Source organism: Haliotis cracherodii, unplaced genomic scaffold (assembly GCF_022045235.1).
Source record: "Haliotis cracherodii isolate W230 unplaced genomic scaffold, xgHalCrac1.p SCAF_10, whole genome shotgun sequence".
Taxonomy (NCBI): Eukaryota; Metazoa; Mollusca; class Gastropoda; order Lepetellida; family Haliotidae; genus Haliotis; species Haliotis cracherodii.
This window is the reverse complement of record NW_027266265.1, coordinates 30,371,646-30,390,793: the sequence shown is the minus strand read 5'-3', so window position 1 is coordinate 30,390,793 and position 19,148 is coordinate 30,371,646. Positions and strand designations below refer to the sequence as shown.

The following is a 19,148-nucleotide window of genomic DNA, read 5'->3' as shown; positions in this document are numbered from 1 at the left end:
TAGTACTAACTACTAAATGACTTTATCGCGCGTATCCAAACCATGGGCTAATTACGTCTGTAACCCAATCACCCCTCGTAACTCAATCACCCCGGGCCACCACTCGGCACCGTGCCCGGGAAATAATCCCGCGCAAGCATCATCCCGCCCTTTGTTAGTCCGTCATTCGCGAGCAGCCCTTCCCCAAGTACACACGTGTGTCACTGTATCTAATCGCTTTCCCATTTTACGTTTCCTTTGTACCCAGTCGCGAACGTTTCGCCGATTACGCTTTGAATACCATCTATTTCAGCACTCGCCGTATCGCATTTATTCCGCTCTACTCCCGAACTTCACCCTCGGGACAATTTACGCTTGTGGAATACCAACTCACCACCCCGACTTTTCGTGATGCCTCCCAAGAGAAGAGCAACCGTCAACCACAAGCTTGTGAGGGGAGCCAAGCAGGCCAGGACAACCAGAAGACAAACCCCGGGAGTACACATTGTACAGGAGACAACAGCTGATGGTGAGTCTGCCAATTACGGAAATATCGAAGGTGGCAACAGAATTAACGTACAATCGGCGCAGCTTGTAAATGCCGCGCAGGTTGCCAACTCGGCTACCCAGGTAAACGAGCAACTGGGAAAAATACTCCAGTTGCTGGAACATTCAGCGCCCGGCCCGGTTAGCGCAAACCAACAGGTAAGGCTTGGTTTTAGTTCTCCCGCCATTTCGCCCAACATAGGGAGAATCCCCGATGCGCACAACGAGGCCGACGGTGACGCGGCCCCAGCGGGGATTCCCTTTCCTTCCGTGCGGACGGAATAGACGCGCACGTCAAACAACAGGTGAGGGAAAAAATCTGGCGTGGCGAGTATGTCGACCTCGGCACAATACTACCAAACACCGAGGGAAGTCACGAGGACGGTACGATTACCATGGCGTATGACTCCTCAGGTAAGGTAATTTTTAAACCAATAAAACAGCAAGCAAAGCGCCTGTCCCTGGCAAGCTGGACTTCAGCTTTCCACATTTTCATGTGTACTTACGTTAGTAGGCACTCCGAGGTCCGCACAACCCAGGGGTTGCTGTCCTACATGGAAACCATAAGAACGGCGGCACTTCGATTCGGGGGGGATGCCTGGTCAACCTACGACCAACAATTCCGACACAGAATGTCAAGGGACCCCTCACGACGCTGGGACAACATCGACGGGGAGTTGTGGCTGAAGTACATGGTAACACAGCCGGTACTACAACCAGAATCAGGCGGACGGGGCGCAATGACACGCGTACAGGGGGACATCGCCAGTCAGGTATGCTGGGATTTCAATAAATTTGGCTGTAGCAGGGTCAACTGTAAGTACACTCACAAATGCGGTAAGTGTGGCAAACATTCCCATAGCTCTAGGACCTGCTTTCGAGGGAATGGGGTCCAACCGACCCCATACAAGCCCAATCAGCCCTTTCCTAACAGAAAACCAGCCGGCAAGGCAGGTAAATTCAATGGCCCCTTCCCCCGTGGATCTCAATGAAATGGCACCCTGGTTACGCCAATATGCTAGGGTCAATTACAGAGATGCAAATTATTTATGGGTAGGTTTTAGCTTTGGCTTTAAGCTCGAGTTCCAGGGAAGCCGCACGGGTCGCCTGGCACGAAACTTGCGATCAGCCACACACCAAGATACGGCAGGCTACGTGAAACAAAAACTACAAAAGGAAGTCGACCTTGGCAGGATGGCGGGCCCCTTCAAGGACACCCCCCTAGACAACCTCCAAGTATCCCCAATAGGCCTGGTGCCCAAGAAGCAGCCAGGATATGGTCAGCACCTGGGTAAGCATGCGGAGGAATTCCGTCTAATTCACCATCTATCCTATCCCAGGGGTAAATCTATAAATGACTTCATAGACACAGAGGCCTGCTCCGTTGTGTACGCCAGATTTGATGAAGCTACCCAGATGGTGCAACAACTGGGAAAGGGAGCATTACTAGCAAAATTCGACATTCAGTCGGCCTTTAGAATTATACCAGTCCACCCATCCGATTTCGAGCTGCTAGGCATCAGATTCGAAGGTGAGTTCTATTTCGATAAATGCTTACCATTTGGCTGCTCCATATCTTGCGCCATATTTGAAACGTTTAGTACCTTCTTGCAATGGTGCATGCAATCGCATCTTCCAACGTGTCCGGTCATGCATTACCTGGATGACTTCCTAACGGGGGGCACAGCAGGCACCAGCCACTGCTCAGACAACCTCAACGGATGCGTGAATACACTTGAACAGCTTGGGGTTCCTATTGCGCACGACAAGACGGTGGGCCCCACAACCAAACTGACATTCCTAGGGCTGGAAATCGACACCATTGCAATGCAGATCAGAATCCCAGAGCCCAAGATCAAGGAGGCAACAAGGGAAATCCAAGACATCCTGTCAACAGGTAACATCAAGGTCACAAAAAGGGCCCTTCAGTCCCTCATAGGCAAGCTTAACTTTATGTGCAGGGCTATACCAATGGCAAGGGCATTCAGCCGCAGGCTAATCGATCTGCTTAGCAAAGGTAAGCAACCATTTCACCACATTAGGATTACCAGCTGGGTCAAGGAAGACCTACAAATGTGGTTAACATTTCTTACGAGTTATAACGGCATTTCAGTGTTTCAGGACCAACTATGGGTGGATAGCGATTTCCTCCAGCTGTTTTCAGACGCAGCGGGTGGCGCCGGCTTTGGGGCCTACATGCAGGGCAAATGGTTTAACGGCGCATGGCCACCCCGGTGGGTGACGGATGGAACTACACGGGACTTGACGCTCCTGGAGCTGTTCCCCATCACACTGGCCATCCAAATCTGGGGCAAGCAACTCGCAAACAAAAAGGTCCTCTTTTACTGCGACAACCAAGCCGTCGTAACAATAATCAACAAGCAGTCAACCAAGGCCCCCAGAGTGATGAGCCTACTCCGTCGCCTAATCCTGCAGTGTCTCCGATATAATATTATGTTTAAGGCAAAGCATGTATGTTCCACTGCTAACACTATTGCCGATGCTCTCTCGAGGTTTCAGCTCAAACGCTTCCGAGAGGCAGCACCAGCCGCGGACCAGAACCCCACACCTATCCCGTGCAACATATGGCTGATCTGAGGCAGGAAGCCGGCAGACTCCTACAACAATCTCTGTCTACTAATACATGGGCCACTTACCAAACAGGCATCAATGCCTTGCACCAGTTCCGGTCCGCACACCAGCTACAAGAGGTGTGGCCAGTCCCGCTGGATCAGGTCGTAAACTTTATTGCTTATCTGTCAGTCACTCACCACTCCCCTAACACAGTCAAGACTTACATTGCAGCGCTGTCTTCACACCACAAATTCCACGGGCTCACCGACTGTACAAACCATTTCCTGATAGGCAAGATTGTAACCGGCTTACACAAATCAGCGGGCCGACCAGACACCAGAAAACCGATCACTGCAGATCTGCTGCAGGTAGTAACCAACAATCTGCCTCACGTATGCTCATCAGCATATGAAGCCAGGCTGTTCAAGGCAGTCTACTGCACAGCCTTCTTCGGTTTCTTTAGGGTTAGCGAACTCGTCCAAACTGGACCCTCAAGAACAGGTTGCGCCATCCAGAATTTAAGCTTCTCGGGCAACCCCCAGCAGCTTTCAATCCATTTACCACACTCAAAGTCTGATCAGTACAGGATGGGGACAACAGTTACAATGTCACCTATACCAGGTAATCCGCTATGTCCGGTAGTCGCCATCAAGCACTACCTGGAGGCGCGCCCCTCCGGCCCACAACATGCATTCGTCCACTTTGACCATTCCCCCGTTACAAGGTACCAATTCCAGGCACTCCTAAAAAAGGCCTTAGCACACAGCAACATAAACACGGCCTGCTATTCTTCGCACTCCTTCCGCATTGGGGCAGCCACATCAGCAGCCATGAACGGGGTGCCTGAACACCTCATACAACAATACGGCAGGTGGAAATCAGATTGCTACAATGCTTACATACGCCTACCAACAAATTCAATGTTGCACAATTAAATCAAATAGTCTTTCATGGTACTTACTACACTTCTTATTGTTTACAGTTTGGATGGTGGGATCCAGCTACATGGCCAGGGCACGGCAGTACTTGCTCCTGAAGGGCACCAGCCCGAACCAACCGAGGATGCTATGGCTGGCACGAGGGGGGATGAGGTGGAAGGAGCTGGACACCATTCTGGATGCACAGGTCAAGGCGACACGGCGCAGCCCCAGAGCCCTCATCATTCACCTGGGCTCCAACGACCTGTGCTCGGTCAAAGGCAGCCAACTCTACCTTGACATGGTGGCATCAATCCTTCGGATACAACTCCAGCTTCCTGACACCAAGATCATCGTATCCTCAATGCTGCCCAGGCGCTACTGGCACGATGCCAGGGATCCACGAAAGATCGAGGGGATGCGGAAGAATATCAACCGCCGACTGACCAACCGAGTCAAAGAGCTCGGCGGTACAACAGTGCCACATCCCCAGATCCTGGCATCTGACAAGACATGGTACGCCTGGGAGGGCGTCCACCTCAGTGACAAAGGACTGTGTGTGTTTACGGACAATTTATTGCATGCCCTGGCGCTCGTTTTGCGCCAGTAAGGATATTATCTCCACAGGTTAGTGTTTCCTTTCAGTGCATAAGCAAGCCGGGCAACAATGCTATCTCCGCGTATCGCGTGGCCGTGGGTGTGGGGTAGCACTCTGGTGCTTTGTGGCGGGGTTCTTGTGGGCTACACTGCTAGTAACAAATTAACTTGCTTCCAAATTAATACTCGTGCTTAAGGCTACCTGCTTTTCAGCGGGAACCTTTCCGGGGTTACCTGCTTCTCAGTGGGAACCTTGTCTTTCCCGACTTTTCAGCCGGGGAATCGTAGAATAACATACGTTGGGGCAAACAGTTGCCACGTATATGGGCCCGGCGGCGGAAGTCGTCTTGTCAAGCGGTAGCTGACAGTTGGGTCCGCGGCGGGAGCCGCACAATGGTTTTGCTAATGGGGCCGGGCAGTGTGATCTGCTTTGGCCGGCTACCTGGGGCCGGGCAGCGGCAGTCTGACTTAGGCCAGCAGCGTGGAGCTGCTTTTGGCAACGTGGGAGTTGCCAAGCAATGGTAGCGTTTAAATATGCTACCGTGGGGGCCGGACAGCGGTAGCAGTCTCAGGCCAGCAGCGCTTGCTGCAATCGCCGTCGGCCACGCGCGTGGCCATGGCAACGGTAGCATTTTTGGTATATACAATTAGCAGCTAAGTAGCCCACTAGTACCTGCACACCCTCGGCCATTTAACCCAATCTCATCTTCTGTTTTATTACAGGCACGGGCACCAACGGCTCGGTGGCCCGTGCCTCTCCTTGGCATATCGCGGGATAAATGCTTTTCAAATCTATTTTGCATTTTGTTGCTCTTGGCGTTAACGGATAGTGCTGGATACATAACACGATACCACAGGCATATGCAATGTTCAAGCATATCATTCAAAATGTATGGCTATCCTAAGAGGTGTTTGACAGGGAAGCGTCGTAACAGCTTTGTTCACATATAAATGATCTCTAAATGGAACTTGGAGCTTATGTTTATGAATAGTGAACATGATTATTTCTACATAACTGTTGGCTGACGATGCAACCCTAGTCAGTATTATTGAAACGCAGACTCTAAAGGACACGATGGACTCTCATGATGTGTTTGTTTGTTTGTTGTTTAAAGCCTCGCTCAGCAATAGGCCTGCTATGTGACACCTGAAATAAACGTGCCATGTACAAAGCATCTTATAATTGATATTGTGACCAACAATCCACGCCATCATGGCACAGTGACACGCTTTCCTACATGTCGCACAGCCTGACTACCTGATCCATTGGGTCTTTTATTACGACCAGAAAAGGAGGATCTATTCTAAACAGGAATCCCCACGGGTGCCTTATGCTGTGAAGTGGAGACTGACATACAAGTCGTCCTGAGGCTGTGTCATTGTATTTAACTTACACCCAAAACAATCGCTGACACGTGATCTTGCATTATGGAATAGTGAGAAATAGAAGCAAATGAGCAACAATGTCCTAAAATAACATAGCCATCGATTAAGCATTGAGAACTGAATATCAACTCTTGTGCAACCTGAGGGGGCACGGGTGGCCCAGTCGTCTAAAGCGCCGCGCTTCGCTGAGCAGAGTTGCGTCCCTTGGACACGCCAGAAACCTATGATCGCGGTATCGAATCCCGGTTCGCCCCGATTATATTTCTAGGTTTGTCAGCACCATACCCGTGCTCGTGGGTTTCACCCAAGTGGTAAACGTCTGAGACCTGCATCACTTCGGGCTTTCCTCCCACATTAAGCTGACACGCCGTGATATAACTGGAATACTGTTAAAAGCGGCGTTAAACCCAACTCACTCACTCACTTATGCAACCTGATTAAATGTTAATGAATCCAACCATTCGCACAGTTCGACTAACTTTTATATTGTCAAACGCTGTGTCCTCATGTCCGCCGTATATCTACACATGAAACAATATGTTACTTCACTGTAGTTAGGTACGCTGTAAGAGCGCAGGGGTTACACCTTCACCACCCAGATCAGTTTTACGGCCACTCAGATCGTGTCGATGCAAAAATATGTAGTCAAATGTCAACTCTTGATATTTGGTAGACTATGTAGAAAAAGTACGTCTTTCATTCCAGTGGATCTATCCTTACAGAATCTAGATCGTTTTATGTTAGCATTATATAAGAAGAACGGCTTTATACATGAATATACTTTATACATCTGATTATTTTGACAATATGATATTGGAGAAATACTCCCAGCCTATCTCAGATGTGGCACCTTTATGAAGTAACAGCTATGAAACTCTATTGTAAACACCTCACAGAGTGATTATGAACAGTCTTTAGACATGAGTGAGTGAGTGAGTTGGGTTTAACGCCGCTTTTAACATTATTCGAGTCATATCGCGGCGTGTCAGCTTAATGTTGGAGGAAAGCCCGAAGTGATGCAGGTCTCAGACATTTACCACTTCGGTGAAACCCACGAGCACGGGTATGGTGCTGACAAACCTAGAAACATAATTGGTGGCGAACCGGGATTCGAACTCACAATCATAGGTTTCTGGCGTGCCCAAGGGACAGCGAATCGCGGCCTTATACGACTGGGCCACCCGTGCCACAATAACCTGTAAGTTTAAGATATTTGTTTACCCGCAGTTGTATGTATTATGAATAGATGTTACCATACTTAGTTTGTTTTATGTGTTCAGCGTCAAATGCGTGCGTTAATGGACAGTTTTTCCCTATTATAAGAATATGATTTTACCTCATCAATATCCGAATATACACAGTTTCAGTACAATATACAATATATTCGATGATACATTGCCGCTCATGGAGGTCATATCCCGTATTGACGGTCTGGGCCGTCGTCACCTTAAAGTTGTAACCAATGTTGTTGATCGAATACTGGACGAATGACCCCTTGTCAAGAAATGTCCCTGTTGGAGGTCAAGGACTTTGTTGTTAGATTAGTAAATTCGCATTTTACTGTTCTGAATGATACATTTCTACAATACAATTGTTATTGCTGCTTCAAATTGTATTGGTCATATTTTATCCTAGAAATATTGTTGGTAACGGTTTTTTAGGCCGTCAGTTTACTATTCACTTTTTTAGATAAATGCTTTTCAAATCTTAATGTCAAAAATAAATATCATTTTGCATTTTGTTGTTCTTGGCGTTAACGGATAGAGCTGGATATACATAACACGTACCACAGGCATATGCAATGTTCAACATATCATTCAGAATCGAAGGCTATGCTAAGGGGTGTTTGACAGGGAAGAGTCGTAACAGCTTTGTTCACATAAAAATCAATAAATTATTATTATTATTATTATTATTATTATTATTTTAATCATTATTATTATTGTTGTTGTTGTTGTTGTTGTTATTACCGTGTATATGAATATCTAGACTCTACTTTAAGTAAATAGCGCGTCTAACTTCATACGTAGAAAGCCAAGCGTATTTATATTGATTTTATTTCCATATGCAGTCATAGGTCATAATATTGGTAACGTGATTTAATGTCCTCTTTAGACATGAAAGCGTTATGTCCCCTACCTTTCCAGCTTCCCCCCCTAAGTATTTGAATCATTAAAATGGTTATTCGATTGTTGTTCTATGTTTCATGTATTAAGATTCTCTATGCCACGTATTGCAGTTCTATCTCTTGTATTCTGTATTGTAGACACAACACCACTGACAGTAAATTGCTTGATTGAAATCGTTCCTCTTCTTCCTATTAAGGTAAAATCCATTTCCCAAACACGGGTCAAAAGCTTGATTAGAGACAAGAACTAATGCTGTTTTCACTCCTTTTAATATCTGGATGGACATTGGAATCCGTTATTAGAATTGAACTTGAGCATGTACAACTTAAAGTAAATCCAATTACACTTGCTTAGAGTGAGTGAGTGAGTTAAAATGTAACGTGGCATCATCATGTTTTTTGGGCTATATAGCGACCACTTGCTTATACATTAACTAAATACATACAATCACATGTAACCATTACTGATGTCAATGAACCATTATCGGTCGAATAACGTCCTGAATATCGAACGTGTAAGCATCCTTTTTGTGGGCATGGACTTATTTATCTACCTGAGTAGTGTTGTGGGGCAAAACACATTTCGGTTCAAAATAGATTTCTTCTGATACGAACATGTTTTGATACGAATTAATTGCCATTTAAATGATACGGGATTGTTTTTATTGAATTTTTTTGCCATTTGTACATTGTGAAATGACCAAGTGGAAAAGGTGTAAACTAGATAGAAAACAATCTTAAGTTGCTAAGTATTGATATTCATGTGTGTGCAATTATTGTCAATATTGGTCATTGTTACTAGTTTAAATTCAGATGCAAATAGATAGAACCTCAAAGCCTTAGTAACGTCGAAATAAAGATGTTCGGTTTCCTGGTATGCATAATGATTAAATTTTTTTAACAAATTCGTTATTAAAGAAAAATATGTGGACCATTCCTTTATTTAAGTTCTGCTTGGTTAAAATACTTTCTCACCATAAAATCTAATGGAAACATCTCCAACTTCGACATCACTGCCCAGATCAATGACAAACGTTCCCTCGGCCACATTCAGTATTACGGCGCACGATGATGTGTTACCGTCCGTCAGTGGGGAGACGTCCATGATGTCGTTGCCAGACAGAGAAACAGGTTTCCTGAGTGACAGATTCTCATCAGCTGTGAAGAAACAAACTCGTTTTATACTCATCCACGATTCGAGCACTGTCGTTTTCGTGAACCAAATTTGGTACATATTGGGCATTATCATAACATGCATCTTGATCACAATGTAGAAACTTATTGTCTGTATACTAGTTTTAAATTAGTCAAAAATTGATCACACGTCAATGGGAGAGTGTGCTGCAATTTGATTGACAATGTTTTAAACACGTTGCTGAATAAGACTTTTTAAATGCGTATGGATACTTGTGACAATTATCTATTTTTCGTCAATCACTAATTTAAGAAACCAAAAACTTGTCTTTCGACTTAAAGAAATCGATACAACTTGCATTCATATGAAGAATGGTATTTTTGTATCAGAAAAAGGTTGATTTTTGTTTCACAAATTGTTGACTAGAGAAACATTACTGATAACTTGTTTTACTTCATGTCCTAAAAACATGTTGGTATATTTTCAGATTTTAGCCGACGGCGTTAGCGGGAAGTTTCAAGTGCAACTTCCGGCGCTGATTTCTCAATTACAGCAAATATGAAACACATTATGTTCCTAATGCATTATTCGAAATAAATAGATTCATTATCATTTGCGTCAAATGAGTTTACAAATGTCCATACGAAGCACATATTTAATAATTCTGCGTGTCCTACGGCATAGGTTCAATGACATCACAGTATCAATGACATCATTACGAACCATGATCGGAGTGTCAGATTCTCGACACTTTTTGCAATAAATATCTTACTTTTTCCCACCTTATGAAAATTCTAAAACTTCTGGGCCCAGCCATTATCTAACAGACAATAGATATAATTTATGTCTTATGCGTGCTAACGATAACATAACTAATAAAAGCGACAAAACCCTTTCTAGATTAATAAGAAATCTCTGTCGATTGAAGAATTCAGACCATATCATGAGTATGCGTCCATGAATCATCATCATATAGATGATACCAGGTGCTCGCGAAAAGGTGAGCGTATCCTGCCCCACCAGTGTCACACGTCACAAACACATGCAAAACCAAGTCAATTGTTCACCTAAAACAACACGTGGACATATGGTACAAGTCAAAACAGGGAATTGCATTGGACATCATTTGTTATCACTGATGCGTAAAATTTGGAGAAGTCATCCACATGTCTGCCAGACAACTTTATGAAAGCTTCAATGAGACCTTGAATGTTATAATCTTGATCAAACAACTTTTCAGCAGGAGTCGTATGGAGCCTTTTGAAATCTTCGTACTGTCGTAGAATGGGAATTAATTCACTTTATAATGGCCTGTCTCTGAATTTAATTTCTGATTCTCATCGGCATCGTTTCAGGTGACAGACTGGCTTAAATATGTAATTAAAGGATACCCGATACACAACAGTAGTGCAGTGAACACAACTACATCCCCAATCATCATTAAAGCGGCCAACACTTAACGAGATTAAGAGTCCTCTATTGTATCTTGCAAAACGTGGTAACATTTCTCCCACCCCACGTTAACCTATACGTGGTTACACGTTTTCATTCCAACTGTGCACATCGTTACACGTACCACATTCCCACCCTACACGTAGCCATATTGCTCCCATTCCCAACCTATTCAATGCTACATGTCTTCAACCCCTACCATACACACATTGTCTAAAATTCCCATTCAACACACTGCCACATGTACATGTCTCCAAACCTCATCCTGCGCACAGTGATGTGACTCAAAGCCCCATTCTACACATTCCCCGTCAAAACATTCAGGCGGATTAAGAATCAACGGATACTGCATTAGGATGTTGGTCAGAAGGTCAAAGTCCTGAGAATATTAATACCCCCTTACGACATTATGTCAAGGCCAAATAGATTAACAATTAATTAATTCTATTTATGTAGTTTTCCAATTTAGGTAGGTTTCCAAATGAAGTAGTTTCAATTCATAGATCATTTCAAGATGCATCTCGCTGAATTCAGATAAGTATCGATTATTCGTTGACAACATTGGAATAAACCTGACATATACTGCAGATGCCTCTGATGTCTGTCCCGCCATTGAGTCATAGTTGTGCTAAATTCTATATCAGTAAGCGTCAATTTACAGTTTTGAACCACACAGGGGTAAGCTTCCAAACATAAAGATTTCATTAGAACAGATATATAACAGGTATTCTTCAAGCGTGTGTTGTCAGAGGAATCTCCAGTAAACAGGTGTATCAGAAAACAGGACAGATGTTAAAACATCACATTACTAATGCCATTAATAAGTTCTAAATGTATACTCGGACCCCATGGTACCGCGGCATTCATCGTATCGCGGCATTTGTGATTTCCGATAGTTCACGCGGGACACGCCTCTTAGCGGCTGTCTATTAATGCAAATCAGTAGCCAGGAAGTGCTCACTTCGTAAACAATTTCAATTTCCTCGGAATGTTCCGTCTGCTGTAAGTAAGGAGTTATTAATCCGTTGATACATATTTCTGGCATCTGTTGTAATATTGCCTTACCCCCATCTATCAGTGGCCAACGATATAACCCGCAGTTCCCCAAGTAAACTTTCTCCATCGACCTGAACTAGATCATCTGCATATTCATGGCGACTAATGAGGTAACGGAAGTTACGTAGTCCGCACATTTTTTCCCGCACTGTGCCCAGAATCTATTGGGAGATCATAAGGGCCATAATGCCAATCTTAGAAATACGTTCTTCACTAGTAACCAAAAGATAAATACATAGTTACTTTGGGCATACTAGGAGTGCTTTTTATATATTTATTGTTGACATTTAACATTTTTCCATTTTATGACCAATTATTGTCATCCAATTATTTTTAAACAATCTTAAAATATCATTTCTGATATTTTGATGTTGACTTATAAAAACATTTTTCTCTTACTTTTCGGTAAATATGCATTGAATACCTATTGCTGATAACACATTTAGAATTTTACTTGTGCTGTCTTTGCACTTGTCTGGACAAATCACTGATGTCTGGCATGATCATACAAAGTGGTTGGTAGAATTATGTCCTCTTTTTGTCCAATTCGGACCTCCATACACAACTTTTCTCTGTACCGCGATACGATGGAGTTCTCTCCCTTGTCAGACAGAGCGCGAGGCCCGGCTTTTACTCGGAGCTACTAATGTAAATAATGAACTTTTATCAGTAAAATATGCATTGTTTGATAACATGAATGATATCTGATACAGAGAACTCGAATAAACATAAAGGTTAGTGAGTTCATTTTGTTCCGTTTAGCGTACATGACAAGTACCGCGATACCCCGAGGTTGCAGGCTACGTCTTTTCACAGCAAGTGTATATTGGATCAAAGTAAGTGCTCACCTGTCGGTGATATTGTTATATCTATAAATACTGTCTCATACTGACATCAATGTTTACTGTTAATATTCTACTTCGGCATCGATGTATTGCCATCGGCCCTTGGACAGTTGTAATGTATCAACAGATTAATATACATCGTGACATACCAAGTCATTCGGTTCAATTCCTAGCGGTGACATGCATGTATTTATTGATTTGCTCTTTCAGTCGTTTGCTTTGTAGTGTTTAGTTTGGTCAGTGTTTCTCATATAAAGGCGCAGTGTCAGACAGTGTTACTGACATATCATGGAAGGAAATTGTTATCTGTAGTAACTGCTTTTGTAGAATCACGGTCTTGTTTAGGAACAGCTATATCTTGTGTGTACGAATTGACCATATCACATAATTTGGTCAGTCGACAACCAACCAAATTATGCCAGAAAGCGAAATAATGTTATGTTTTGCAAACAATCTGATCATAAACTGTTATCTTGTTCTTTCTTGCTTTTGACTGCAATCGTAGAATTCTATCGATTTTAGTTAATTACAGATGAGTAATGAACTTAACGAAATTAACCAAGCTATATCTTGTGTGTACGAATTGACCATATCACATAATTTGGTCAGTCGACAACCAACCAAATTATGCCAGAAAGCGAAATAATGTTATGTTTTGCAAACAATCTGATCATAAACTGTTATCTTGTTCTTTCTTGCTTTTGACTGCAATCGTAGAATTCTATCGACTTTAGTTAATTACAGATGAGTAATGAACTTAACGAAATTAACCATTTGCCAACGTAGGGAGATGCTTCTAGCATTTCGAAATAACTGGTACTAATGGTATATACTTCTGTATGCTACTTGCATATATCGGGTCCTCCCAAACTGTTATAACATTCAGATAAGACCAGAGGAATTTTGCAGAAGTCCACCTGAAGACGTCCTCTGGTTTTATGACACCGCCATTCTTCTGACATACAGCCTATGGTCTCTGTCAGCCTCATCCATCATGTGCATGAGGCATGCTGCAGTAGTTAAACATGTGGCACGAGAGGTACTAACTTCCATTGGGAAGTGATGTGAATAGTTTGAACACCTAAAAACCGTTCGTGCAACGAGGAAGTGTTTCGCACCTCGTCGACTGGCTTAATTCTTACGCCAGTTATTGATGCGTTTCGATATATATTATATTTAAGAAGATCAATCATTGCAGGATTTAATACTCTTTCTCAATGCGGATTGGTACTGGTATGGGCGGTAAGCGTAGTAGTGGAAGGTTTGCTCTACACGCCATGGACTGATTTCGATTTCTAAAAGGGTACAGTCTGTGAAGATGATTCATGGTGTCCCCATGCAATAGCGGGACAAATGCTAAAAATGTCGTGCAGACCTTTTCACTCACTCACTATAACCATACTTCCTGACTTTTACGTAGTGGTCCTTCTTATTCATTTCCAAGATTATACTGACGTTATCCTTCATCTTATTCGGGACTTCGAGATATAATCCACATTGATTCCGATCTTGCCTCAATGTGCCAAATATATTCGGCGTTATTAATGACCAATAGGGAGAGCCGTGACAAATACATGAGACCTTGAGTTCAAAATGGCAAATCTGACCGTGTGGCATCCATTTCGAATGTTTCTAGCTTACTGACCTGTGCAGACGATGGTCACAGTCCAGTAGCCATTGACGTTACAGTAACCTGTTTCCCGACCACTTTTGACCGTGTAACCCTCTACGCATTCGTAAGTTACCCTCTCTTCAGCGCTCTTGAAGTGAGTTGTTGACGGCGGGCTTGTCATCACTGCGAACGGACGTTCAGGTGGTTGACCACAGTCAACTGAAATGCGAGATGTGGAGTACAGAGGAGGATTCACTGATTGATTTCAAGTTAAAAATGGACATCTGTCAGCTTCATGTTTAGTATTTGTAACTACCTACATACACGGTTCTGTTTAATATTCTTTTATAGTGTTATTGTTTGGGGGAGAACGACATTGCGATCGTGTCTCCTACAACAAATAAGTAACGCGTTTTCAAAAAATTCAAACACAAAGCACACATCTGTACTTTTAACAACAATGTTTGAGGTTTAAATACCTGATTATGTAATTCATGATCAACGCTTTCCAAAAGTTTACGGGTAGGATCAAAGTATGTATGCCTATTATATGGACAAAATGCATGCTTTACATACCTGACGTTATAGGTCGGGCATACACCTCAATCTGACAGATTTGTAACATGCCAAGTTGGTCGCCAAAGTCCACCTCAAGTTGTAGATGTCTGCCGAACGCTGGGTACCGTTTACCTGTACAGGTAGCCACGAACCTTGACCCCGCAGGTATAGATGTCATGTGTTGCATACAGCTGTATAACCTGTGGTTGGGATTGCTTGCGAGTCGCACGTTTAGGTTGGGTAGTGAGAAAGCTGGAACACGTAAGGCTCGGAGTCATGTGTTTGTTGCTACACGTTGATGAATTTCAAGATAGATTTGTGTGCAATTCAAGAATTCAGTTGTCGCACAGATAACTCATACATAACATGCCAGTAGACCGTAATAAGTGTTGTGGAGATCGCAACATAGTCCGCACGATGACTCGGGAATAGACAAGTGTAGACAATAGTAAACAGGAATAAGCAGCATACCTGAGTAGACTAATATTGGTGTTGACGGCATACGCAATTAGACTACCATTAGAGTTGACGGCATACGCGAGTAGACTAATATTGGCGTTGACGGCATACGCAAAAGGACGGCATAAGCTAATAGACTACATGCGAATATACACCAACATAGTCTTCACGATGACTAGTGAATAGATGAATACTGATAACGCTAAACACGAATCAGCACCAAACGCAGTAAGACAAAATAGGCGTTGAGGGTATACGCGTTGACAATATACGCGTTGACATACGCAAAGTGACGGCAAAAGCCATGAGACGACAAACGCGAAAAGACATCATACGCGAAAAGGCGGCATGCACGAATCGACATCATACGCGTTGACAACATACTACATCATACGGTATATGCGAATTGACAACACACGCGTTGACATCATACTACATCAGACGGTATATGCGAATAGATATCACACGAGTTGACATCATACTACATCAGACGGTATATGCGAATAGACAACACACGCGTTGACATCATACTACATCAGACGGTATATGCGAATAGATATCACACGCGTTGACATCATACTACATCAGACGGTATATGCGAATAGACAACACACGCGTTGACATCATACTATATCAGACAGTATATGCAAATAGACAACACACGCGTTGACATCATTGACGGCAAACGTAATTTTACGACATACGCGAATAGACGACATACGTGAATAGATGGGATGCGCGAATAGACGACAAACGCCAGTAGGCGACATACGTGAATGGACAGCATTCACAAATATGACGTCATGACGAGGTGTAGTGGTGTAACAAATGACAAATCAAGTGAATATCACTTCGGAGTGTCTTTATGACGCACGTACGTGTTTCAGTAACGTGTGTTTTCACAATGTACATACATATATGAAATTGTTGGTGATTCAAGTAAGTATAGTGCTCATACACCGAGCTGGGAATGAGCATACCAAATAGTCACCGACATGTATCTAAACATTTCCTCTGGCTTTAAATGGTTATTTCCATGTATGTGTTCAATTGTTGATTGGTGTAGACTTGAATGTGACAACAATGTAATTTTGCTAATGAAGCAACAGCTCTTTCATTTTCTATGTCATTGAATATAGACTCAGTGATTATTGCTCGACAAGTGCATGGACCGATGGTTAGGATGTAACTGGATTGTCTGTTCCATCTACATACCTCTCTCATATCGCTGAAATGAAGCGTTAACACAAAACAAACAAACAATCATATTCTGTGATCTGCCCTCACCGAAGTCATCATCCGGTAGTGTCACGGCTACTTGATAGACGTCATAGTAGTCGCCAAGAGTGACGTTCATATGGGGACGTTGCTCGAGTGCAGTGCTGCTACAGTCGCCGTTGAGAAGACTCACTCCCAGCTTTGTTGGGTCCACGGCGTTAGCAGGATGAAATGTAGAGGTGGATGACAGTGCGAGAAGTGCAGCTGTAGTGTTACGGATGTCATTCAAAGTCGCGGTGGACGTCTGTACCGCAGTGAAGACTGCAACGTCCAGACTGGCATTGGCTGCATGAATTAGTTAAATATTTCTAATATTGGATCAAGAACAATTTTTTAAAACTGTTGAACTTTAGCATCATTATCAAAGGGAACACGGCGCTAGCGTTCGGTAATGTTCTATCTTTTCGTTTAGTACACAGTGAGTGAGTGAGTTTGGTTAACGCCGCGTTCATAAGCATTTCAGTTCTAGCACGGCGTGTCAGCTTGGTGTGGGAAGAAAGCCCGAATAAATGCAGGTCTTAGACGTTTACCACTTTGGCGAAAACCACAAACGTCTATTGTGCAAATAAGGCCTAATCTAGGATTCGAACCTATGATCATTGGCACGCTTTGGACGCAACTTGCACAGGGAATGGCGGCGCCTTAGACAACTTGTCCATCGCCAAGAAGAGGTGGAGAACATGTTTAAATTACACCTCCGTTCACAACACTTATATCTGCTTACAGAAACGACGATGTCATGAGCATTGCTAGATGAACAGTTTCATGACTGAATAAATTCCCTTCGGTGATTCTGGGATAGTCATATTATTTTGCTTAAACTGGCACATTATGTCAACGTTCTCCCGTATTAAGCTGTGTTCTTGCAGTGCTTACCAAAGCATCTGTCCCCAGCTAGCCAGTACCCGTCTTGACCACTGCATTCAGTGTTTGTCGAGGATACAAGGAAACCGCCGGGGCACGTGTACGTCACCGTGTCCCCTTCTTTACTTCCGGTAGAGTTGATACTGGCGTAGCTTGTATTCAGGGGAGGACCACAGTCCACTGAAACATCGAGGATGTAACTTGATGAGGTAACAACGACTTGCTCTTTGACCAAAATCAATAAATATTTAACTACTAATTATCGCAAAGCAGACAGGTTTACGTACCAATTTGAAAATGTGCGTGTGTGTGTGTGCGTGTGTGCGTGCGTGCGTGCCTGCGTGCGTGCGTGCGTGTGTATGTTTGTGTGTGTTTGTGTTTGTGTTTGTGCGTGACAACTTGGTTAACAATGAGTTATCTCTTTTCTCTTTCTGTTTGGTAATAAACCCCTTAGTGTCCAAAGTTACACAATCTCACGTGTTTACAGCAGTTATGTGCCTTGTACATTATACCAATTTCCTGATTCATATTGAATGAACATAAAATCTTCTTTTCTTCTTTTAAACCCTTCAAATAAAATATGGCATACATTTTTAGTTTTCATCTAATCCCAATCACGCGATTAACTTCCCAAAATCATTATGGACTTAATTGATCAAATCTTGAAAAGGCATTTTGAAGTAACACACATAAGGAAGAGAATCTATGGATGTCAACTTCTTCTTTGTGAGGGACACGACGTTTCGGAGTATATACAAACTCCTTAAGCAGGTGAATAAATGATATGGGACAGAGAACATAATAATTATATATGTAAATATAAAAACAAAAAAAGTGATGCGATATCAAAGGAGGAAACTTAGTAAGGGAAGCCAACAGTTAATTTGCGCTCATGGGTGATTAACTGATATAAAAAAAAAATGATCACGAAGGAACGTACGTGTACAGATTGGAGAGGTCCCAGTGTATGTTCCATTGATGCAATTTCGGACAAGGTCGCCTGATGATAGAATGTAGGTGTCTATACACCTATACTCCACTGTATTGTTGTCAGGGAATGTCCTGTAAGTATTGGCACTCGGCGGGGGCTCACCGCAGTCGTTGTATGGCAGGTCTGAAAATAGTATCAATTACGGCAATACTATTTGAGGGTTTATCAAAACATATTAAGGAAAGAGATTATGCAACCCCCGATATTTTGGAATGAAATCATGAGCAAAACAAAGCTGTTATTGATTTCTGAAAATGAAAGCAAAAGTTGTGTTGCCGAGGCCATTACCCACGCCCAAAACCAGTGCTGTCCAATTCAACGCACATTGATTCAGGAGGGAAACAAAGTAGGCATGGTATTCATTTAGTACGGTCTTTGAGGGCTATGATGAAAATATATAAAATAAATGTTCATATAATATCATTCCAGTTTGGTTAGGCTGCCTCCGTGGTCTTGTGGTAGAGCGTCCGCCCGGAGAGCGGAAGGTCCGGGGTTCGATCCCCGGCCGCATCATACCAAAAGACGTTAAAAGATGGTATTTGTTGTTACCCTGTCTGACGCTCGGCATTAAGGGGCTAAAACAAGGACTGGTCGGCTCGGAGTCAGTATACTGTGTTTGAGTGGGGTATACATGTTAAACTGCGGCATGGTATCTCAGTGTGCTAGCACTATAAATCGGCATCAGTCCGGACTAGTACAAGCAGCCACACACACACACACACACACACGTACATGCACGTCGCTATATAAGTGCAATAAACTTGGACGCGA

The 19,148-nt window shown here is 43.2% G+C and overlaps 3 protein-coding genes and 1 pseudogene across 3 annotated transcripts in view; 3 read left to right on the top strand and 1 right to left on the bottom strand.

The window, feature by feature from the left end:
* LOC139454287 (uncharacterized) overlaps positions 1–19,148 on the bottom strand; it is an 82,013-nt gene that overhangs the window by 19,655 nt on the left and 43,210 nt on the right. Inside the window, exons 2-7 of the mRNA XM_071235907.1 lie at positions 18,327–18,500; positions 17,399–17,566; positions 16,532–16,807; positions 14,804–15,037; positions 14,261–14,446; positions 9,103–9,285 (exon numbers count right to left, since the gene is read on the bottom strand). Coding sequence (XP_071092008.1) covers positions 9,103–9,285; positions 14,261–14,446; positions 14,804–15,037; positions 16,532–16,807; positions 17,399–17,566; positions 18,327–18,500 — 1,221 coding nt within the window. The remainder of the gene's footprint in view (positions 1–9,102; positions 9,286–14,260; positions 14,447–14,803; positions 15,038–16,531; positions 16,808–17,398; positions 17,567–18,326; positions 18,501–19,148) is intronic.
* LOC139454290 (uncharacterized) lies at positions 176–1,212 on the top strand (annotated as a pseudogene).
* Positions 1,315–5,160, top strand: LOC139454289 (uncharacterized). The gene is made up of 2 exons (XM_071235910.1): positions 1,315–2,665; positions 4,082–5,160. Exons 1-2 carry the CDS (start codon positions 1,411–1,413, stop codon positions 4,624–4,626), a joined length of 1,800 nt encoding a protein of 599 aa, XP_071092011.1. The 5' UTR covers positions 1,315–1,410; the 3' UTR covers positions 4,627–5,160.
* On the top strand, positions 3,030–4,174 carry LOC139444316 (integrase/recombinase xerD homolog; the record flags this gene model as incomplete). Its single annotated transcript, XM_071225255.1, has 1 exon — positions 3,030–4,174. A coding segment is annotated over one exon (1,005 nt), but the record flags the coding sequence as incomplete, so codon positions are not given.